At 51.4% G+C, this 24,091-nt stretch overlaps 2 protein-coding genes across 3 annotated transcripts; one reads left to right on the plus strand and one right to left on the minus strand.

The window, feature by feature from the left end:
- Positions 1-4,863: 4,863 nt before the first annotated feature.
- SLC2A10 (solute carrier family 2 member 10) lies at positions 4,864-11,726 on the minus strand. Of its 2 annotated transcripts, none has more exons than XM_083873348.1 (5): positions 11,274-11,726; positions 7,739-9,115; positions 6,598-6,720; positions 5,917-6,052; positions 4,864-5,257 (listed from the first exon to the last, which is right to left on the minus strand). In XM_083873348.1, the coding sequence occupies exons 1-5, from the start codon at positions 11,275-11,277 to the stop codon at positions 5,158-5,160; spliced, it is 1,740 nt and encodes a 579-aa protein (XP_083729474.1). In that variant the 5' UTR covers positions 11,278-11,726; the 3' UTR covers positions 4,864-5,157. The 2 variants fall into 2 exon arrangements, with proteins under 2 accessions (XP_083729474.1, XP_083729475.1); XM_083873349.1 differs by having other exon boundaries at positions 4,864-5,254; positions 11,274-11,722.
- A 4,641-nt stretch (positions 11,727-16,367) lies between these two features.
- Positions 16,368-17,943, plus strand: TP53RK (TP53 regulating kinase; the record flags this gene model as incomplete). The annotated part of the gene is made up of 2 exons (XM_083873557.1): positions 16,368-16,767; positions 17,335-17,943. 2 exons carry the CDS (start codon positions 16,368-16,370, stop codon positions 17,811-17,813), a joined length of 879 nt encoding a protein of 292 aa, XP_083729683.1. The 3' UTR covers positions 17,814-17,943.
- Positions 17,944-24,091: the final 6,148 nt, after the last annotated feature.

The raw sequence follows: 24,091 nt of genomic DNA on the forward strand, positions 1-24,091 counted from the left end.
CATGGGTGTGGTGCCAGGATTGTCCCTGTGCGACTGTGGCACCTCAACCTGATGATTTTCCCCAGCCCTTTGCAGAGTGGCAATGGCTCCACAAGTGGCAATGGCTTCTTGCAACTCTTGTCATTGTGGCAAGCAGAGGAGGATTCCCAGTGGAGAGAGTGGCTGAGAAATACCTGAAGGAAAATGGAAAACTTCCCAGTAAAGACACTGATGTGATTTCTGCATATCTGGAAACAGAATTTGTCCTGGCAGGTCCAGGGGAAGGGCAGTGGTCTTGGTGTTGGTGAGCCCTGAGGTCTCACTCCAGTCCAGCCAAAGATACCTTGTCTCCCTCCCTACAGAGAGCAGCTCTTCTGGGTGGGTGACCTGTCAGTGCAACTCGTGCAAACCATCAGCAGCCGGGTGGAGACCTTATCTTTGTGTCTCTGCTTCACTGATGTCATTAAAAGTGACAACAACTCTCCTTCTTCCCTCTGCTTTTTGAATTAGTAGACCTCAGGGATAGGGGAGCTGGGACCAGGAGCAGAAGGAAGAAGATCAGATGGAGCAGGAGGAACAAGGCACAAGCCATATATACCAAGCCTGGAGAGTTGGAGGTGCTGGTGCTGGCAGCAGCACTTCAGAGAGGAGAGATGCAATAAAAGGAGGAAGCATCCACCATATTTTAGGCTTTGGTCTGACCCATGCAGTGCCTGGAGACACACAAGCTAACAAAACACAACACTCCCATCTCCTTCCAGGTTTTCCCTGGGTTGAACGGGTATCTTTGTTCCTATATGAGGAATGTTTTTTGTTCGGCTCTGGTTGTTCTGCTGGATCTGTAGTGCATTAAACAGCCCATCTTCTGGTTTGTATTTTTTCCACTTATCGTGTTTCATGGATTCTGGCTTTTTTCAGCCAGCTCTGTATCCCCCTGAGCAGAGACTAAGCAGGATCCAGTCCCTGAGCTTGCTGCCTTCACATGCACAAAAGGGATATGGACTCAAATCCCACATTTCTCTGCTGAGTTGTGGGAATATTTGCAGGAGGGACTCACACCTTGCTCTGCTTTCAGTCTATCACCTGGATCACGTTTCCACAGCTGGCCATGGCAGGCTCAGGGATGGTACATGCTGCCACTGACACTTTACATCACCTCTCTACAAGCTGGTTCCCGACATCAGTCTGAACCAGCCAAGACTTGTATTCATTTCTCACATCGTTCAGATTTTCATTTTGGCACACATCATTCAGGTTTTGATTAGAGCAGCACTAAGAGTGGGGGATGGCTTGTTGGTGCTTTTCAAAGATCTGCCCCTCCAGCCACCTTTCCCGGGACACCAGGCTTTGCAGCATCCCTGCTCCCAGCCCCAATCCTCCCGAAGCCTTTCCCCTCCAGTTTTCCAAGAGATGCTCTGCTGATCTTTTCCTGCCCACTCCGAGTAGCAAGTGGTGTCTGTGGGTGGGCTGGGCCTGGCGGGGCTCTCCCTGCCGGCGGTGATTATCCGGCAGCACCTCGCGGGGAGGCAGGGAAGCCTCTGGCTAATCCGTGCCGGGGCTGGATGCGCGCCTGGATCATTTCAGCGCGGCTCGGAGCGCCCGGCGATGCGCGCAGCCCGCCCCTCGCACAGCTCATGGCACAGGCATCTGTCACCCAAACCTGTCCGCATGAAAGGCTGTCTGCACGACCGGGGGAAAAAGAAAGGCATGACAGCACAATTAGTGAGAGCAAATGAAAGGCTGTTTGAAGAGGAGGAGGGAGGAAAGGGGAGAGCTGCATAAATCCCTGGTGGGGTTTTGGGCTTGACATCAAAACCCCTTAACAGTGTATTACTTCAGCCCCCAATGTGGACAGATGTTGAGCTGTGGCTCAAAGGAAGTCAGAAATCTTTCCTTAGAAAAAATTTGGCTGGGAAACTAAAGAAAATATTGTGAAAGAAAAGGAAATAAAAGCCCACTAAAGAAGATTTATCACTGCCTCAAGCATTTCTGTATCCTCTAGTCTTATGAGGTCTCAGCCTCAGGGGAGAGCAGAAGAGAAACAGCCTGTTGCAATGTTAATGGGTCAAAATTTGGAGTGGGGACACATTCGTCCAGTTGGATGATGATGATGGAGGGAGCCAACTCGCCCAGCCGAGCCCTCCTCCCATCCACCCTGACCCCAGCCAGCCTTCAGGGCCCTCTGGCACCAGCCTGCAGCATTCCCCAGCACACCCAACCCAGCTCCCCTTTTTGCCCGCCCATTCCCATTTGTAAGGGGTTTATGGAGCCCTTTGTCAATGGTAAAATGTGTTCATCACTAAAAGAGTTTAGTATCATCCACAAACATGGAGATTTTGCTGTCCATTCCCTTGCCAACACTGAAGGTGCTGAATAAAACCAGACCCAAAGAGATTCTTGAGCAATCTCGTTGCTGAATCTCATTTACCTTCAAAAACTGCCCGTTAAACATTGCACTTTGCTACCTACAAGACAGGAATATCCTTAAAGAGGTTTCAGCATATAAAAGAAACATTGCTTTAATCTCATGGCACTGTAGAGGTTTTTAAAAATAATTTTGACAAAATCTCTCATCTGTTTTTGTCTGTTGGATCCTCCCTATCCACTTGATGTGTTTGATATATTCCTAGAGTCCCAGTATGCTGGCAAGGGAAATTTTCCCTCTTTGTCATCCACATCCGCTGGCTCTTTCCCAGCTGCCCATGTGTTTGCTGCTGGTGCAGACCCCAGCAAGGACAGAGATGACACTCACCCCTGCAGCTCCCAGGGTCCCCTTCCAGAGCTTGGTTTGTAGCTGGGAGCTGCACCTGCCACCCCTCTGGTACAGCAGCCATTTGGAAGTTGCACTGGTCCAGTTCCTCTAATCTACTGGGTGTGAGGTTCTCCCAAATATCTGCAGCAGTGGAGACCAACCCTCAGCTGTGCCCAAGCTGTCTCATCATATCTTATCCTCCCTGGCACCCTGTTGCATCGTTGTGTTGAGCAATGGCTCCCCAGCCAGTTTCTTCCTTTTGATATAGTTAAATAAACATTTTTAGAAGACACTTGCAAAATCTTGATGCTCTTTTTTAGCTCTCTTTGCTGTCTACTCTTTACTTGCTGCGCTTTATGGCTTTTCCTTTTCTCCTCATGTGGGAAACCTTTTCACTTTTAAAACACTGACTTTCTCCCTGTCATACCTCCTTAACCTTAGCAGTGAGTCAGGGAGGGTATTTTTTAGGACCTCTTAGTTCTTTTTGAGTTGTGGCACATGTTTTGCTTAGGCTTTAATAGAGCATTTTTTAATCACCTCCAGACCGCTCGCAGGCTCCTTGCTTTCTGCCTGCTCCTTTTCAGTTTGTTGTTATTGACTAATCACCTTATTTTTTCATAGTTCCCTTTCTTGAAATTGTAGAGCCCCAGGCTGGATTTATTTGGTGTGCACTCTCCCACTACAGCATTAAAGGTTGTTTTGTGGTCACTAGCAGAGACCAGCTCTCCCACAAACACCTTGTGAAGCAGGTCCTGTGCATGGCTCCCCACCAAACCCAGAGCAGCAGCTCTCCTTGCACTTCCAGCACTGCTTGGTCCTGGAGACCCTTTATTGTACCCAAACCCACTTTTTATTCCTTCCTGATGGATCACTGAGCTGACTAACTTCTCTAATCTCATTTTATATTTGCTGTTCATTACCTTTATCCTTATCAGGGCTCAGTAGCACAGTACTGGTTCTACCTTTTTTTTTTTTTTTTAACTGGAATCTGTGATTTCCTATCTCAAGAAATCTGTAATGGTTTTGGGGTTGTTATTCAGGATTGGAAAGCCTGGCATTATCTTATTTTTTAAGCTTCTGGTGCAGTGACAGAAGCACATCTAAGTTTTGTCTTTGGTTGCTTAATAATGTTCCTGTGAGTCTGGGGGTACCATACACGGCAAATTCACCTTATCTACTGTAGCTGCTTCCTTTATTTCCCTGCTGCTCTGCCCTGGATACAGGCCACCTCCTCCTCACCCGAGTGCCAGTCTGAATTTCTACACCCACTGACCTTCCTTCAGCTTTTCATCTGAACATCCCTTCTCAGCTTTTCCATGCCACAGTGCCACCTGCCCAGGCCCTGTGACAGCAGCTGGCAGCTCCAGAGCTGTGTCCCTTCCCGGGAACACACACCCCTCATGGCAAGGGCTGCAGGAGCAGAGCTGGGACCTTGCCCTGCAGCCCTGGGGCTGTCCCACACCTCCTCTCTGCCTGGTGGCCGTGCAGGCTGTGCAAGCACAGACACCGAACCCTGTGCAGTGTGTGACAAGCTGGGCACCTCTCGCAGATTCCTCCTCCTGGGGGGCTGAAGCTGCTGGGTTTGGAAGGTGCAGTGTGGGATTTTTTGTGTAAAGTGGGAACAGCAGCCCTTTGCCCTGGGCTCATTGACTCCCCCTTACCACGAGCTGTCTCACAGCTTTCTGCCCCGTCACCCCAGCACCCGGCACTGTCCCTGGCCCTGTCTGCTGGCCCCAGGGGACAATTCGGGTGCCCTCCCAGCACAACCAGCCCCTCTCGCTGCCCCTGACCCGGGTCCCTGCGACACCCCAGCGTCCCCATCCTCTGCCCGTGCCTTGTCCCCAGCACAGCCCCGGCAGCTGCTCACCCCCCGCGGGGTACCCCCAATTCCCACCGGCAAATCCATCCCTCCTGCCCGGCCCCAGCAGGGAAGGGGCTCCGAGGGGTGCAGAGGGCTCGGATTTTGGGGATTGTGGGGTCTAACAAACGGGCGGTGCCGGCCGCCCACTGGTGGCAGGTCCGGTGCCGTGCGCCCTCCCCGGCCCCATCCCGGTGTTCCCGAGACCTGGAAAATAACACACCGTGCTCACAAACGAGCCTCGAGGATGGAGAAACTGTCAGCAAAACCCGTGCTTTAATTCCTGCGTATAAAACCATTAATCTCTTAAATGATAGGAGACAAAAATGATGGAAAAATTAAAATATGTCAAAGGAAGGATATATTCCCTTCCTGTGAAGAGTGATTCTCCAAAGACCCAAAGGACATGCTGTTGGCGTGTTCCCAGATCTAAGGCAGTGCAGGGAGAAGTGTCACTGCCCAGAGGTCCCCAGTTAAAGGCCCCAGAAGTGTCCCCAGAATGGCTCAGGCTGCTCCCCTGCCGGTGGGACTCCTCACACACGATGCTGCCGCGGGCAGGTCGCTGGTTTCATGTGCTGCCGGCGTGCTCCACTCTCTGGTACTGTGCGTGTGTCCAGCCCGCTCCTCTTCCCCGCCTCTGCTTGAACACATTTCCTTCCCACACCCTGCTGGGAGTGATGAGGGTCAGGAGCGGCGGCTGCAGCGCCAGGGAGCCAGGCAGGGGCTCACAGCACTGACTCCCGAGGGGTGTGTGCTCTGCCCCTTGGCATCGGCAGTGAGGCAGCACAGTCTCTTCTGCTCCAGCAGTGCCTGCCCTGCCATCTCCATCACAATCAGGATGGCAAAACCACATTTTGATCTTCCCTGGCCCATTACTTTAGGGGAAGCTTTGTGTGAAAATTACCAGGTTGGGAGCCCATGCTCCAGGAGTCCCTGCCTCAGAGGAGAAGGATCAGTCTGGGATTACTCTAAGGTGAAAAGACAGGACTATCACCCTCTCCTGCCTCCTCCCAGTCCTGACCTTCCTGTCCCATGTTGTGGTCCTGGTCTCCTCTCCTTGACCACAAGGCCTAATTTTTAGCCCATTTTTCCTGAGTGTCACTACTGCCCTCCAGCAGCACAGTTCCAAGGCTCAGGGCAGTGACCTGCTGATGAAGCTGCTGCAGTTCTCCCACCCTGTCCCACAGCCCTGCCTCAAACTTGAGATTTTTTTGTGTTCTCTGTAGCACTGGACAGACTCCACATCAGCCCAGTGCCACAGGGCTCAGAGGCTGGCAGTGGGGCGCACCCAAAGCCAGCACTCCTGCTGGGACAACAGCACACCTACCGTTTCCTGGAGAACTGCTGGTCTATCTCCTCCAGGGACTGTCCTTTTGTTTCAGGCACAAAAAGGTAAATGAATATAACAGCCATCACTCCCATCAGCCCATAGAGAAGAAACATCCAAGAGAATCCAATGGCATCTGCAGAGATTTAAGTGTGTGAAAGTAGGGGGTGGGTCACATCGTGGGGTACAAAGGAAACTGGTTCCTTACTGTGAGACAATCATTGGTGCCTGACCGGGGCACCTTATTTTGTAAAGCCTTCAAGAGGGCTGGGAAACTCCTGGGAAAATCTGCAAGGCCTGGACTGGGAATTGGCAAAGGGAAAGGCTGGTGCATGCCAGGCTTTGCCAGCACCAGGGGGAGGAAGGCAGCTGAGCTCCAGGGCCAGCAGTGCCTGCTGAGGAGCGCTGAAAGCTATAGAAACTGCAGACTCTGTGTTTGCTGATACTGTGGTGCTACAGTGCAGCCCAGTGGGCAATGGGTGATTTTATAAACGAGTGACAGAGAGGCTCTGAGCAGAGCTGCTGGTGCCTGGCTTTCCTGCTCTCAGGAGCAACAGGGTCACACCTATCCCAGCCTCAAGTCCTCAGGGTTCAAAATGCCACTAAATCTCCAAATGGCTCATGGTGGCCACCTTCCTTGACCAGGTGTGGGAGGTGGAGGGAGGGGAAGGAGTTACTTACCAATAAGGTCCAGGAAGGAGAGGCTGATCAGTAAATTAGCAGCCCAGTTAAAGCTGTTACAGAAGGCAAAGGCTCTTCCTCTTATCCCAGCAGGGTAAATCTCACTCAGGACCAGCCAGGTCACTGCACAGATTAGAGAGATCACAAAGACAGTGTGGAGTTAAGCAATTTGTTTGGGAAATGGGCAAGGGGGATTTCAGCAGGGGGTTTAAACTCTGCCTTCACCCAGCACCCGCTGCTGGTGGTGTCAAACATTCATCTATCTCAGAGACAGATCACAGCAGAACACTTCAAACCTCCTGTGTTCAACGCTTCATGGAGGAATGAAAGAGCAATAAACAGGCCCAGGGAGTAAAGAAGAAAGCAGGGTAGCTGATCATTCCATTTCGCAGGAGATGAAGAGATCTGACAGGCCTGCTGTCAGGTCATGCTCTTTGTAAAGAAATGAGAAAAGGGTGGAATTAGGGAGACAACATTGCATTTGGGCTAAAATCAGAGTTAAAGCAATAGATATCTTTAGGTCTCTCCTATCCTGGAGTTATTTTGCTTGAAATAATTTTCAGGGTGGCTGGAGACTTGCTCACTTAACATTCTTTTCTTGAGTTAAATGCTGTTTTCTCCCATCAAGGCATTTAAATGCCAGAAAACTGTAGAACATACATGGAAGCAAGACCTAATCTTTAATCTCATCTGATGAAAAATAAATAATAATAAATAGAATTAAAAAAATCCAATTGATATTGAAAAACTTCAAAAGAGCTTCAACTTCCAGTTCTGCACTGACTTTTATAATCACACAGCAGAAGCCCCTCAGCCCTGTATTTTCCTCCTCACCAGGGTGACAGGAAGTTTATGTAGTGCTTGTGGGGTTTGTAGGATACTCTGATTTTCCTTCACAGAAAAAACTTAAGAGAAAAAAAAACAGCTTTACAAGAGTAGTGAATAGCATTGAAGAGAAAGTTACTCTAGTGCTGTAGCTGACAGAGTGCTAGAAAATGATTCAGAATGGGACATATTTCCAGTTCCCAGACACTGAGCTGCTCGGCACAGTAGACACATAAGGAATGGTTCAAGCAGGCAGCTTGCAGACCAGCCCTAGTTTTAGTCTCTGGGTTAGTGCAAGGATAAACACCACACTTACTTGGCCCAAATCCAATTGAGAAGGCACTCACAAAAGCCATCATGCTCAGCAGTGTAATCCAATTTAAGACCGTATGTTGTGCCCAGGGAGCAGCACTGAGAGGAGGGCCTGTGCTTTCCAGTGCTTCTTTCTTGGACTGACCTACCAAGTCCCTTTTCTGAGTGAGGGAAGAATTAGGAACAACCTCTTTGCTTTGAGTGCTGGCAAAGACTTTAGTAAGGCTCGTTGTGGCAGCAAAACTGGGGCCTGCCTGACTTTTGACAGCATCTGACACTGGAGGGATGGGTGACACAGCAGACTGGGGGGGCACAGGTGCCAGAGGGTGCTGGCTGAGGCTGTGGGATGCATTGGGGCCCGTGGCTGCTTTGCAGTCCCTGGCCATGGCCAGCGGGGCCATGCGGCTGGTGAGGCCGATGGTGGTGACAGAGATGGCCATCACCACACAGCCAGCCATGAGCAGCACTCTCCTGCCTGCCCTGTCTGCCAAGGCCATGGCCACCAGCGTGGCCACCACCTTTATTGCTCCCAGCCCAACTGAGGCCAGGATGGCTGAGGAGTTGCTCTGGAACCCCACCGAGTGGAAGATTTTGGAGGCATAGCCCAGCACATTGGGCTGCCCGGTGAACTGCTGGAAGAGCACCAGTCCCAGCCCCACCAGAGTCCGCCTTCTCATGTTGTCTCTGGTCCTGAAAAGATCAAGAAAGGAATAATGCCTCTCCTGATAGGGCTCCCGCTTTGCTGCTGCTCTGTCTTCTGTGTCCTGCAGTGGGATGAGGCCCTTCTGGCAGTCTGAGTCCCATGAGCTGAATTTAACAGGGTTCACTGGGAGAAAGAGGATGCTGAGGAACTGCATGGCCGTTGGGGCAATGGCCAGTCCAAACATGTACCTCCAGCCCTCCTCCACGTCCGCAAAGACATAATTCAGTGCATAGGACAGCAGGATGCCCACAGTGATTCCTGCTTCGTAGAGAGACACCAGCAGCCCTCGCTGGTGAGCAGCCACCATTTCTGAGACATAGATGCAGCAGGCCATGGATGAGACAGAGATGGCAAAGCCCACGGTCACACGCCCGATGACCAGCACGGTGAATGACCTGGCCAGTGTGAGGAGCAGGCTGCCCACCAAGAGCACCACGTTGCTGACCAGGATTGCTCTCCTGCGGCCGTGGCGGTCAATGAGGATCCCCCCGGCCAGGGAGGCCAGGAGGGCTCCGATGAGGACGGCGCTCACCACGACTTCTTGCTCGAAGCAGCTGAGCTGAAAGTCTGTCTGCAGCTGCAGCAGCGCCCCAGAGATTATCCCCAGCTCGTAGCCAAATATCAGCCCGCCCAGGAGAGACACTGTTGCAGATAAGAGGAGGACCAGTGGTGCACGACCTGGAAAACAAGAAAGCAGTGCTAGTTCATTTTTCTGATGCTATAAGACAAGCTATCAGCATGCACAGGCTGGAAAAAGCTCTCCTAGGACACCCACAGTTTTCCATCTACAAAGTCATGGTGTGGAATTCCCCCATAGGTCACTTGGTCATGAGTATAGAGGCACTTGCAGACAGTCACACAACCCATCAGACTTCTACTAACTGCAGGGGTACTCATTTGGGGTGCAGAACTTTGAAATCAGCACTTTTAAACAGCATTAAGGCTTGTTTTTAAGTGCAAGACAGTGATTTGTCGTGCCTGGAGTTGTATGGTGAGAACCTCTGTGGTATCTCTTGATTGTAGCTGCAAAATTTGTTCCGGGCAGGAAATGCAACTTCTGCTTTCTAGTTCTGAACTGTTCTGCATTACCATTTTCACATTTCAGTGCATGTGGTGCCACCAGCTCTCCCTGCAGGTTTTGCATTCTCACTCCCTATCTTGTCATTACAAGCCCTGCTCACTAAACTTTATTTTTCCTTTATTTTCTCCTTTAGTTAATCTTGTACTCTCGGCCTGACTTTGTGGGGTGGCCCTGATTTCTTCATCTCTCCTTCTGCAGCCCATAGCTCCCAGGATCTCCAAGTCAATCACAGTCTCCTCAGCCTGGTCCAGGCCCACAGGACAAACATCATTGCGAGCTGAAAAGTTTACTGTTGCCAACCTCAAATACATGAAGTGACTCTTTGACCTTGCCCTTCCCACAGGGTTAAGTGTGCCAGTCCCTAAGCATCTAAGCTTAGCTAAAACAAGACAAAAACAGCAGCAAAAGCAACCAAACAACCCTACAAAGCCAAGGTGCTGGCAGCACACACTTCCCATCACGGGGAGTGGATAAAAAGGCGACCATGTGTGAACCATGAGCCACGTTACACCAGCAGGGATTGCACTGGGGCAAGAGCCAGCCCTGATGTGGGAACCTCTGGGAACAGAAGTGACAGCGACCTCCCCTCTAATTACACTTTTGAAGCACAGGTAAAGTGCATTCGTTTTGGGGTTTGTGCTGTTTTGCAGCATATAATACTATCTGCATTCTCTTGTTTAATTAAAAATACTCACAATTTTGGGAGACTGTAGTGGAAAAAATGTGGGCACAACCACCAGACTGTGGAAACTTTTCTCACCCTGCCAAAGAACTTTTTTCCTGTCACAAGCTGTGTTTAATTGGAAGTGTCTCTACTTGGCCTTTAATTACAGTTATCAATGAAGGCTATTTCTCAGTGATGGCTGTATATAAATACAATTATTTTTATTCATTCTGCAACCCTCTGTGTTTCATTTGTGCTACTTATGCCATCCCAGCTATCCCAGTCCCTCCAACCATCCTCTGTGTGATCATCTGCACTGCTTTTAGCACTTGTATATATGCAGATAATTAGAAAAAATATCTGCTGAGAACATAAGGCATAAGTGGCCATCCCATTAGCTCCAAGCCACAAATTCTATTACACAGACAGTCCCACTATAAATACCATGGCTGATTTCACCAGGTTTTGCTGCATTTCTTGTTAACTTAATAAGCAGTCATGGCTTATGAACTCTGACTGAAATCCAGTTTATGTATCGTCTATTCTGACGTAGCTGGGGAATTTGAGGACTCTTCAGGTGTCCACACGAGGAGAGAAGGTTTGGTGGAGCGAGGAGCTGTGCCAGGCGATTCCCTCCCTACAGCAAACGGGCCGGGGCACCGTGCTCGGGGCCAGGGCAGTGACCCGCCGTCCAGCCGGGCTGGGCTGACCCCGGACTCTGCTCACACCAACGCCAAGGCCAATGGGCGCCGCGCCGCTGCCCCCGGCAATTCCCACCCACAGCAAACCCAGCTCCCTGCACAGTCCCGAACCCCGCTCCCCTCCCCGGGACAGCCCCGGCACAGCCCCGGCCCGGAGCCACAGGAAATTCCTCGCCTCTTATGCTCGCTGTACGCGCCGCTGGGGCCGCTAAAAAAAGAACGGAAAGAAAGGAAGGGGCGGGGGATGCACCTCCAGCCTTTAGGAAAAGTCGCAAACTTTCTTTTTTTTGTTTTCGTTGTTTTAGAAACTTCTCCCCGGGGCAGGAGGTGCCCGTCCCAGCGCGGCCGGAGGGGCCGGCACCCCGCGCCCCCCGCCCGTCCCGCACTCACCCATGGCGGGGCCCAGCGCGCCGGGCGCGGAGCGGAGCGCGGCGGGCGGAGCGGGGCGGAGCGGGGTCCGCCGGCCGGAGCGGGGCCGCGCCACGTCGCTGCCGCCCTGCCCTCGGCCGGGCAGCCTGGGGCTTGTAGTCGCCCTGCCCGCCCCTCTCGGGGGCGGGGGGCCCGGGCGGGGGGCGCTGCACGCCCCGGGAGCGATGCGGAGCCGGATCCCGGGGATGGGTGAGCCCAGGGGGGAGCCCGGCGGGACCGCGGCTGCATCTGCGGGGTGGCCCGGGACACACTGGGGACGTGGAGAGTTGGTCCAGAAACAAGGATGCGGGTCTGGTGGCTGGGCTGTCAGCTCTGTCCCCCCAGTCTGTGTCACTTGAGGAACAGAGATCCCTTCACTGCCTGCAGAGCTGCTCCTGTGCAGAGCTTCACTCCTTTAGACGGGAAAGCCTCCAGAAAGTCCACAAGAGCTTGACAGTTTGTTAATGTTTTTTGGTAGCTCGGCTGGAAAGCCACAGAAACCTGCTAGGAAAGGGGTGGCCAATTGAAAGCTGAAAACAAAAAGAACAGCAGGGGAGGTTTAGGTTGGAGATCAGGAAAAGGTTTTTCACACAGAGTGGTTAGGCACTGAACAGGCTCCCCTTAGGGCAGTGATCACAACACCAAGCCTGGCTGAGTTCAAAAAGCGTTTGGACGAAGCTCCCAGGCACCTGATGGATTGTTGGGGTGTCCTGTGCAGGGCCAGGAGTTGGACTCAATGACCCTCGTGGCCCCCCTCCATCTCAGTATATAGTTTGAGTCTACCATTCTGTGATTCTGTGTCTGGGTTTGCCCTCTTTCACGGCTGTGGGACAGAAAGAATCAGTCTCTCAAGCTTATCTCCTTCCCCTGACACAGTGCTCCATCAGACAAAACGTTCAGTACTCAATTTCCTTTGCAATTATTATTATTTTTTCTGCTGAGTGGAACAGGAGCCTTCCTGCTGCCCTGCTAAAAGACACTGGGACTTGCACTTGGATGCAAGATTATTTTCTGAGGCTAATTTCACGTGTCCCAAAGCCCAGTTTTTTAGACAAGGATTTTACAAAGCATGACACACCTCGAACTGCTTTCAGAACTCTCTAACACAATGTGCAAACATTGCCCCTTGGTGCCGTTTGTGTGAATGGCAGCTGCTGGACGGGTTGTGCTGTGCTGTGCTGAAGTACACGAGATGTTCAGGAGTTTGCTGTGACCCAGTGAGGAAGATGTGGTGCCACAGGTGGGAAGACATGCACAGCCTCCCCAGAGCCCTGCAGCAGGCACTGCCATTGCACGGTAAGTGCAGAGGACCACGAACCTGCTCTGTGCAAGCTGGCATGTGACTGCAGGTAATATTTCATTGGAAACTTATATTGAATTTTAATATTTAGTGTGTTATAACCACACGAGCTCCAGGACAGGTCTTGGAGAGCACAGGAAGAGCTTTATGGTGTGTTTACCAAAGGCGGCTGAAAAGGTGACATCAGTATGTACAGAAAGGCAGCTGTCACATCCACACTGTGGGGGCTGTGGGTTATTGTCCTCTGGAAAAAAAGGGTGAAAACCTGCTATGATGCACAGCAGGGAAAATTTAGGAAAAAAATTTCTTTCTTTGGAGTCCTTAAAGTACAGCTTTCTTATCACAACTTTCGTAGCCAGTGGGTGTTCTGGGCCTGCTGAAAGCAGCACCTTTGTCCCTAAACTCCAGGTGAGAAGGTCTGGGGGATTGGATCCACCAGTGCTTCATGCCTGCAGGCACCTTCCTGTCCTTGCTCCCTCCTGTGATGCCTTTTTCCTCCTCCTCTCCAGTCGGTGTGACTTGGCAGTGCCATTTCCCATCGATCCTTATCTCGCTCCCGGGCTTGCGGGCGCGTTCCTGCCTGGCAGCCGGACAGCAGCACATCCCCAGGGCTGAGCTGCAGGAATGTGCTCCTGGAGAGCTCCGCCTTGGGAACGGCAGCCTGTGCTTGGTAACACAACCCGCCCGTGGTTACTGCAAATGTTACCCTCTGCCTCTGAGCTGGAGCAGCTGAAAGAGGCTTTAAAATCACAGATTGAAATACAAATACAAGAGGAGAAAGAAGCTTGTCCTGGAAAAAGGAAGACATGGTGTTCAGGAATCCTCATCACACCCCCAAGCATGTTTTCTTCTGTTATGATTGACCCTTAGGAATGGGCTTGGGTGACCAAAATGACCAAACTCAATTCAGTTATTGATGGAAGTGATGGTCTCTGAGCAGGCAGAAGTGTCACAGCTGGTCAGGATGGAGCCAGCTCACCAGGAACCTGCATTTATTGCACATTCATTTGCATCCCAGAGAGATTTCTCCTCCTGATGCCAGGCTGCATGTGTTTTCTGTTATGACATCCTAACCCAGGGGGATTCCCTGGCAATGCTGGTCAGCAGTGTTGGTCCCACCAGGAATCGTGTTTCCTTGCACATTTTAGGGATGCCTCCAGCATGGCACCTTGCAACAACTCAAATTCATCCCTTTTCCCATCTGTACAGCTCTGAGGATGGCAGCCTCCATCCCTAAATAAGCTGGGGAGAGATGGGAGAGCTGCTTCCAGGGCTGCACCCTGCCTGATGCCAAGGGGTCTGTAGGACAGCAGGGATGGGCCCATCAGACCCGCCTTGGTTCCCATTACCTTGGTTTGCTGAGCTGCAATTTTTAACTTAATTGCAGTGTTTGTGAAAGGAGAGTTTGTAAATGCTTGTCACCAGGAGCACAAAGTTACATAATGAAACCATTTACCAGTCTGTGGCTTCAGTGCAGTTCTCTGGGGTGATTCAATATTCCAATAAAAATACCGGGTGATACCATAAATATTGTAAATGGCTCTAGTTAGTTTCCAAGGGCTATGTCAACTGTTTATTGCATTAAAAGAGAAAAGAATAAGTGAAATCACAGGGAAGATAGAATTTAAATAAATAAAATAAAGGGGAAAATAAAGCAAAAATATTTTCTTTCGTATTTTGAAAGCTCTGGAGGAGGTTTTTGGCCAGCATGAGAGAAAACCATCATGTTTGCCAAAATAATGAACCAAAGGCTATGTGTGCGCACTTGCTTATAGGTTGTATATGTGTGTCTGTGGGGGATCTGTGCACAGATCCTCTGATAAAAGCTGTTCACAACATGGGGAAAACTTTTTGCTTTATTTGAGTGCTTGAGGCATTTGCAAATTCCAGCCACAGAGACCAGGAATTCACCTCATTCCCTGGGCAAGCAGTTGGGCTCCTGCAGCCCTGCCACAGTGAGAGCAGCTGCAGGAGGCTGCCAGGGGAGTGCAGAATTGCAGGATGGATTACCTGTATCATTGAAAACTTGGGAAGGTTATTTAAAAGTTGTCACTGAAGCAAGATAAATATTTGCCAGGCGTGATCCCACCGTGCAATGACATGTAAGCTGTGTGGAATGTAGTAATAAAATATAAATATTCTGAAAAGGAAACAAATGCAGTGGATGAGAAAACAAAGACAAAATGGACTTGTGACACCTCCAAAAGCAACAATTGAAAACATATTTACACGGACTGGGATGAATTCTCTTGTATCTTCTGAGGAACATATTTGCAGCATGTGCGGATCACTCAGTAGGGCAGTGGGTTTTCAGGGTGCCATGAAAACCCAAATATTGCTCCAATGAGATTTATGAGGATAATGAGGTCTCTCGATAAGACGGCAATGTGGGATTTGGCTGCTCGAGGAAGGGGGAGTCACCTCAGTCAGGGTGTGAGTGGCCCATGGCAGGCCTGAGGCAGAAGTTCTAGTGGTGCCCAGTATGGGGGGCTGAGGTCACACCATGCCCTTGAAGCATTGATTTAGAAGAATTAAAGACTTTAGTCAAAATAGATAGTGCTGAGTTAATGTAGCTAAGACTTCCCTTTTGCTAACAGAAGCCAGACTGAAGGAACTGATAAATCTTAGAAGGAGCTGATAAATCAGGGAAGCTATCAAACTAGGCTTTTGCATCCTGAATAATCAATAGACCCCATGAATACAATACAATCATAAATCAAACAGTCCTGGAAAAAACAGGATTTAGCTGTCACTAACACTAAAGGTTAAAAAGTCAAGAGAGGAAGACCCATCTTCATCATTTTGGGACCCCACCCTATAAAAAAAGACCACCGACCCATTTCAAAGAACAAACTACGCATGTTTGATGGCTTTTTGGGCTAATTACCATACGAAGCGGGGAATGGGATGTACCAGAGTTATGAATATGCATCTGTGTTTTGGGTATTCAATACTCCTGTACATAAAAGACCCTGTGATCATCTGTAAAGGGCGCGTGTGTATTTGGGAGCTATCCCGCACGCTGCCCGGCGTCGTAATAAACAGACACTTTCTAACTTTAAAGTGTTAGAGAGTCTTTGTCCATCATACCCTGTACAGGCTGCTGACCCCCTGCAGAATATGGGCAAATCCCTTCTCCTTCCCTTCTCCTTCACCAGCTGGGCACCTACAGTGGGTCTGCACAGGCTCCAGCAGAGGCTTTTGGCACCTGAAAGAACAGGAGCCGGTGATGTCCCATCCTGTGGTGATGTCCCAGAGATGGAGTCCCCATGGTGATGCTCCAGTGCTGGGGGTGATGCTGTGGCAGTGGTGCCCCAGGGATGATGCCCTGGAAGGGGGTTCCACGGCTGAAAACCTCGGGAGAACCACGAGCTGCCACCTGCCACCTCGGGAGGACGTGCAGCCCTCACAGGCCCTGGGGCAGCCGCAGGTCTCGCTCTTGCACCGGCAAAACCAGGGGAGCACACGGCGGCTCGGGAATGCTCGGGAACAAGCCCCACCACGCTGCAGTCAGCCAGTATCCCCCGCCACGGCAGAGGCAAGCAGAGGGCAGCAGGATTTACCGGGGGAAGCACCGGTAGGGTTCGGAAGGAGCAGCCCCGGGAGCAGCGCGGGGCAGGCCGCGGGACAGCGAGGGCAGAGACCGGTGAGGCCGGGCGGGGCTTCGGCACTTCGGGCCTTTCCGCCACCGCCAACCGAGCCTGGCCGAGGATGGCCGGAGATTACCGAGCGTTGCCGAACAGGCGCCCCACGCATGCGCCGTGTGGGTCCCAGCGATGGCGGCGGCCCAGGCGGAGGCGGGCGGTGCGCGGTCGGTGATGGCGGGGCCCGCGGGCCCTGCGATGGGCGATGTGGGGCCGGCGATGGGCGATGTGGGGCCCGTGGGCGCCGCCGTGGGCGAGCTGGGGGCCGCGGGCCCCGCCGTGGACGGTTCGGAGGGCGCGGCGGGCGCCGCCGCGGTGGCAGAGGAGCCGCCGGCGCCGCCGGCGCTGCCGGGGCTGCGGCTGGTGCAGCAGGGCGCCGAGGCGCACGTGTACCGCGGGCTCTTCCTCGGGCGGGCCGCCGTGGCCAAGCTCCGCGTCCCCAAGCGCTACCGGCACCCGGCGCTGGAGGAGCGGCTCAGCCGGCGGCGCATGGCCCAGGAGGCGCGGTCGCTGCTGCGGTGCCGGCGGGCAGGTGGGCACGGGGGCGGCCGGGCCGGGCCGGGGTGCCTGGCAGGACGGACAGACAGACAGATAGACAGACAAACAGACAGACAGACAGATACCGGAGCGGGGTGAGCGGGGCAGCCCCGGCAGGGCACACAGAGACACCCTAGGGTAGTGTGAGCCCCATCATCCCGACGCTTCGCGTCGCTCAGAGCAGATCTCAGGCACCCGGCGCCTTCCTGCGCCATCCTGAAGGGTGCGGGGGCTTCTTCTTAGCTCTGCTCTTTCCGAGTGGCCCTGAAACTCATCCTGCCCTCGGTGTGTCCCAGAGTGTGTTTTATCGGGGAGGCTCGCCCCAGGAGGGGCTGGGCTGTCAAAAGGTTTGAGCTGCCAGGTCGTTGTAACACTGCAGGGCAGTGCAGATGCCACAGGAGTGAGTGTTGGCCGGGCCATTCCAAGGGGTGGATCATCAGTAGCTGGGATTGATCTCAACTGGCATTTCTGCCTAAGGCTTTTATCAGTTGTATTTTTTGTTAAAATAAAGCTGGGAATCATGTAAATTAACTGCTGGCATTTGATTTGTTCTTTTAAACAGGGATTCCAGCTCCAGTGGTCTACTTCGTGGATTATGTCACCAACTCCATCTTTCTTGAAGATATTGTAGACTCAATTACTGTTCAGGATCATATTTATTCTGTACAAAAGAGTGGAAATGATACCAGTGGCCTCCATAATTTGGCAGAGAAGATGGGTGAGCTGCTAGCAAGGATGCACGATGAGGATATTATCCATGGGGATCTCACAACTGCCAATCTCCTCCTGCGGCCGCCCATGGAGAAGCTGGACTTGGTGCTGATAGACTTTGGACTCAGTTTTATTTCGGGCCTTCCAGAGGATAAAGGAGTTGATTTGTATGTTCTGGAAAAAGCCTTCATTAGCACTCATCCAGATACTGAATCGATGTTCCAAGCTCTGCTGAAGAGCTATGCAGCCGCATCTAAAAAATCTGGTCCTGTGATCAAAAAGCTGGATGAGGTTCGGCTGAGGGGAAGGAAGAGATCCATGATTGGGTAGAAGAGAGTGGGGTTAGGGATGGAGAAATAGCAGGTTTTGCAAATAGGGTTATTTATATTTCTAGTTGGTTTTATTTCACAGATCGCTATTTTGGTAACTGTGTCTTCAAATAAATAAACTTGGAAGAGTTTTAAGTGTCATAAAGTAACTGAAGTAATTGTGAGGTTGGGGCAGAGCCAAGAAAGAAACAATTAGAGGTCACTTCTGTCCTAAGTGTTAAATGTTTCTAATACAAAGTAGTTTACAGTGTCATTCTACTAATTTTTGCAAGGTTAGAATCATTCAGAACAATCTCTCAGCCTGTGGACCATAAATTTGTGGGACGTTCTTAATTCAGAGACTACAAAAGGTAACTGAGAAAAACAAGTGTGCTGTTTTTCTCAGAAGACTTTACAGCAAAGGGTTTAAATCTGTTATAAATGACTCAACACATCCTGAAGACTTTCAGAACTAAATTCTGGAACGTGGGAAATGCTGAAATACCACACTAAACATAAACCAGTTTTATTTTCTTCTGGGAGTAAATTCTGGGTTTTTTCGCTCTCAGTCAATAGTACTGTCTTAAGGAAATATAAAATTTGTTAATCTAGAATAGTTTTCTACTGAGAAATTTCCACTTTCAGCAAGAAGTCTGCTGTAAATTTCCTTTTTTATACCTTTGTAAGGGGGATTGCTGGTATTGCCATTGCCTGCCCAGGTTGGCAGAGGTAATACTCTTTCTCATGGAATATTTTCTCTATATTACTTGATTTTTCTGGCTTACTGTATCTAATAGTGTGAATGGAAGGTGTGCCAGAGGAAAATCTTGCACACCTCACAGTGGGTTAGAAGATTATCCAGCTTTTTGAGTAGGTTGGGATGTGAGTTGGGTGAATGCGAGAGCATCGTTGTCTTCAGGTAATGATAGAAACAAACAGTGAACTTCTCACTGAGCAATTTGCTGTGCTGGGCAGTCATTTATCCATCGGGAGGATCCTCTGTTCTCTTGTGCAATGAAACTGCTCATGAAAAAGAGGGAGTGAAGTCCTTCATCTCTGCACAGCCACGGATGTCTCCCATATGGATCCTGTACGCGGAGTGGGAAAGGCAGGCAGGGCAGAAGGGATGAGGGCAGTGAGAAGCTGCTCTGGCAGGCAGGGCAGAAGGGATGAGAGCAGTGAGAAGCTGCTCTGGCAGGCAGGGCAGAAGGAGGGAAAGCTTTTCCCTCCCGGCTTGGAGCAGCGCGGACAGAACAGCGGGAACGGGGCGGGCGGCGCCGAGAAGCACGAGGCGCCTTCGGGGGCATCGTCGTACTCCGCGCGGTGGCGCCGGCGCAGCGCTGCCGCCCCTGCCCGCGCAGGTGGCCGGTTCGAATCCCGCAAGTGTCCTAGCGCGGCGGGCTGTCTGTGCCCGGCGCGCATTCACCTCTTGCCACAGGAGCCGCCTGGGCGAGTGCCCGACCCCGGCGTGTGGGGCACGGGTTCCACCGCCCAGCCACAGCTTTGGCTGCCGCGCCGGACCCCTCTTGCTCTCGGCAGGCTCCTGTGTTTTGTTTTCATTGCCCGGGCGCTCCCCCCGCCCGGCACAAGGGCGAGGAGCGGGGCTGGCGGAGCTGCTGCACCTTCTCCTCGCTGCCCGGAGAGCGGCGCGGGCACTGGAACCGGTGGGAGCAGGTGGGTGTGAGGTACTGAGTCCCCTCAGGGGGATCTGGGCCCCCAGTGCCGGCCCCGCTGAGGGGAGGAGGCGGCAGCCTGACCCCCCTTGCCCGCCGTCCCCATCTGTACAAACAGCCCTCTCCCCGTCTCCCGGTGATGCCAGGATTGAGTTCTGTTTGCAAAGCCCTTTGAAGAACTCTGTTTCCAGCGATCACGGTGTTTGTTAAAATGCGGTTCTCCCTGCGGGGCAGCGGAGCAGAAACAAAGCGGGTCCGCGGGAGGTTTGCGGTGCCCCGAGCCGGGGTCAGGCCCGTGGTCAGGCCCGTGGTCAGGCGCGGGGTCAGGCCCGTGGTCAGGCGCGGGGTCAGGCCCGTGGTCAGGCCCGTGGTCAGGCGCGGGGTCAGGCCCGTGGTCAGGCCCGTGGTCAGGCCCGGGGTCAGGCCCGTGGTCAGGCCCGGGGTCAGGCCGGTCCCCCGGGAGCCGGTGTGTGGGACTGGCCTTCAACAGGGGCTCCTCAACCGGCCTTGCTGAAATCAGCTCTGCCGTGCAGCTCCAAAACAAAGCAGGACATCGCTGGTCACGAAAAGCAAAATGTTTTGCTTTTTCGCTGCGTGATAAACCCCCTCCTTGTTATATAAGTGTTACTTTCTGCACATCTGTGTTAGGGCTTGTTGATATTTCCTCTTGGTCAGCCTGGTGTGTCTATGGATTGCTGTAGGGAATGCTGAGCTGCTGCTGCTGGAAGGTGGAAAATTCTCAGCAGGTGCATGTCCAGCAGAAAGGACACTCTGGACCTGCACAGTGCCCACCCCACATCTTCTTACAGCCTCAGCTGTATCAGTCCATCAGGAGCTGGACTCAGTGATCCTTGGGATCTAATTCAGGGACGAGTTGTGTCTGCAGCAGCAGCTCCTTGGATGAAAACCACTGGTTCCCTGCCTGGTCACAGGGCAGGTGGAGGTTCCAGTTTTTGTTGGCTGGGAACAGCTGGACATGCTGCTGTGTTAGCTTTCCATGCATCTCTCTGGTCATAAGTAACACAGAATTACTATTATTACTGTTATTAAAGTAATTTACCATTGCATTATTAACACTCAAGCTTCATGCCAGTGCATGTGCATTCTTATAAGTTAAATAGGACTCCTATTTATTTTCTTTCTTTTATTTTTTTTTTCTTGAATAGTTTTTATCTGCTGCAAATCCAGTTTTGAGCCACCAATATTCTTCCAGAGTTTGGCCTGACTTTTTACAAAGTCCTTGCAACCCACACTGGCAGAAATGACGATGTCCTGCCCTGTCCTACCCAGAGGGGCTGTTCTCCCAGAGGTTGTGTTGTCCTTCAGCCCCTCCAAAACCTTCTTACTGGCCCGTTGGGGGTCCCCGAGATTGTGGGATGTGACAAGTGGTGGCTGGTGGTGCATGAAGCCACTGGGGGTCTCTCTGCCACCATCACTAGCACCAGGAAAATCAGTATGTTCAGGGAAAACCTTTGAGCAGAATGTATTTACAACTGTGTGCTGGATGTACAGTTGATCACTCTGGGTCTTTCTAGTGCCTGAATCTCTTTGCTTTTAAGAATGAATTGTTGTCTCAGGGCACCGACTCCAGGCCTGCTGGGAACAGCTTCATTTCCAGAGGCTTCCCAGCACCTGCTTGACCTTGCTCTATACCTGGATATCACTCAAAAATGCCATGAATACAGGGAGGTGCAGATGAGATGTGGAAAGAGGAGTGAAAGGAAAGAGAGAAAGAATGAATGAATGGAAATAGAGGAATTTTATCAGCAGAAAGTGCAGTGTAGTATCTCTGAGGGAATTGCTGATTATTGATGGAGTTGTCTTTTCTGTTTGTTTTAGTATCTGACATCATCAGTGATTTCTGTGGTGGGAGTGGGGAGCTCTTGGCAGTCAGCCTGACTTTAGCTTGGCAATAAGGCCAAGTTCTGTTTTGCCCACGGATGCCATGAGGGCAGAACTGAACTAAGGAGATTTTTCAAAATAAGTGTGATTTGGAGACCTAGAGGAGCACTAAGAGGGAAATGGAACATGAAAAAAAAAACAAAAACAAAAACAAACAAAAACATACAAACAAGGAGCAGGGATGGAGACTGTTGAATAATCTGGGAATGCTGTTGCCATGATTTTTGGGCAGTGGCTGCTCTGTGATGGGGTTACTGTGTGTATATATAAAAACTCTCCATACAAGATATATGGTGTAGCTTTTTTCAGTGAACTTTTTTATAGTCTAGGCCTTGATTTCTGCAGGAAATTGATATTTTCCAGTTTTCTGCAAGATGAAGAACACTGATAACCTTTTGCAACTCTTCTCCCATCACTGCTGATAGAAAACCAAGTCAGTGCAATAAAAGCATAAAAGTCCATTTGTAACCCAGGGTTCACTCCCTGAGGGTCACTACAGATAAATAAAGCCCCTTCCTGGCCCAAGCACAAGCTGTGTCCCACAGTGGTCCCTTTGGGCACTCCACAGCACCTTTCTTTTCCCAATAAACTAAACTCACTTTCAGCAATGCCTGGGAGTGGTCTGACCCCAGTGATGGCCGTGGAGCACAGGGAAGGCACAGGCAGGGCAGCTGCAGCTGCTGCTGGCACTGGAAATGGGGGTGATAGAGATGGAGTTTACAAGAGAACAAACTAAACTTTAATTCCCAGCTGAAATCCAGGAAGGACAAGAGAACCAGCGTGTAGCAGCACCCCCTGGGCTTGTTGGGAAGCTCTGAAGGCTGAGGCAGCATCAGCCCCGCTGAGCGAGAGGGGCCGGGTGGGGTTGGGGAAGGGGTTATTCAGTGAGTCACGACTTGCAGAGGAATGTCCTGCCCGTCCCCTCGCCCTCCACACCAGAAATGTATTTGTATTTGTATTTGTATTTGTATTTGTATTTCTCTTGTAAGAGAAAGGACAATCTGTGCCTGTTGTTATTGTTTTGAAACTTTTTTGTTTTAATTTTCGAGGTTGATTTTGGGAGAATAAGATTTGTAGAGCTGCTTTGGTCCAGCATGTGGCAACTCTCAAACACGGGCTTCCACTCTCTGGCTGATGGGTATTTTGGGTAAGCTGAACCTGTTTTAAGCAGTTGCATTGTTTTACTGGCCTGAATTTTGCTTTCAGGTCTCCAGTCATCCCTCTGCCCATCCTCTCCATCACACACCCCTACCCAGGTAATGAAACAGCTCCTGCTACCACAGCCTGCTGTAGTGGCACTGAGGCAGCACAGCAACCTCCCACTCATTTACTCTGGCCACCATAACTTTGCATTCATGTTGTTGAGCAGCTAAGGAAGAGCAAGATAAAAATCCTCATTGATTTCCCTGTGTCAGCTCTGTGCTCTCCTCGGGCCCCGGGGAAGGGGCGTTTGCCAGCGGGGCTGGGCGGCCGCGGGGCCGGCGCCAGGCGGATCCGGATCCTCGCGGTGCCAGCGGCCCCCGGCAGTGCCCGGCAAGAGCCTTTGTGTCCGTTCTGCTGTTTGAAAAGAGCCGCAGCGGTGATGCCGCCACCCTTTAGCCCCTGCCCGGGATGGCTGTGAGCATTAACTGGTTTGTTGCTACTCGTGGAAAATTGCATATGTGCTGTTAAGGAGAGGAGGTGGATCCAGAGCCGGAGCAGAGTCCCTGCAGATGGGAGCACAGCCCTGTCTCTATTGCTGATTGTATCACCACGCTCTAATTTCTTGTTCCCCGTGTGCCAGTGATTCATGGTTTGTATAAGGGGAAAGAGGCTTTCTCACATCTGCTTTTTAATCCAATGCATTTGACTCCAACTTCCTTGATGATCTAGGAACTGGTATCGAGGAGGAGTGACTCTCCAGAAAGCTGATTAATTAATTAACTCTGCTGAACGTGAGTTTTATACACCTGTCATATATGGGTCAATTTGCCCAGGTTTTGAATATGTTTGAAAGCACTCAGGGGATGCTCGTGAAGTACTAAGGGTGTTACTTTGCTTTCCCATTTTCCTCCCCACCTCTTGGCTTTGTTTAGCCTTCAGTTGCAGGAATCCAGGCTGTGCAAAAAGCAGTTCCCTTGGCTTTGATTTCTTGCTCATCTTGCTAGTGGAGCAGCTCCGTTTCCTGGGGTGTTTTGCCTCTCACTGCGCTCAGAGGAGACTGGCAGCCTCTGCAGCACCTGCTGAGATTCACTGTGGTCAGGAGAGGGGATCCTGTCCTGCCCCACATACTCACTCCCACATGTTCTTTCTGATGACCCCGGTACAGGGCAGAGCTGGAAAAAAAAAAAAAAAATCACCCTCAGAGTTCAAAACTTGGCAGATTTTGTGTTTTCTTTTTGAGTCATGAAGCATCCTTAAGGTCCAGCCTGCTAGGACACCCAGGGTACAGTCATCTGCTCGTCACTTGCTTGCTGGGGCTCACACTTGTGTGAGACAAGGCTTTGCCTCTTGCTGTTCCGCTATTTCCCATGGCTCCATCCCGCTCCGCGCCACTGACCTTTTGTTTGGTTGTGTTTGCTTATTTTTAATAAGGAAAAAAATAAAAAGAAAAAGCAAAAGAAGAAAGGCTGGGAAATGGTGAGGAGGGGGAGGCGGGGGGATATAGGGGCCGTATAAAGGGCGGGTATAGGGGATGGGAGGCGGCCTAGCGGGGCTCGGGGCCGCCCACCGGGAGGGCCGTTCC

Source organism: Zosterops lateralis (genome assembly GCF_965231275.1).
Source record: "Zosterops lateralis genome assembly, chromosome: 16".
NCBI classification, from domain to species: domain Eukaryota; kingdom Metazoa; phylum Chordata; class Aves; order Passeriformes; family Zosteropidae; genus Zosterops; species Zosterops lateralis.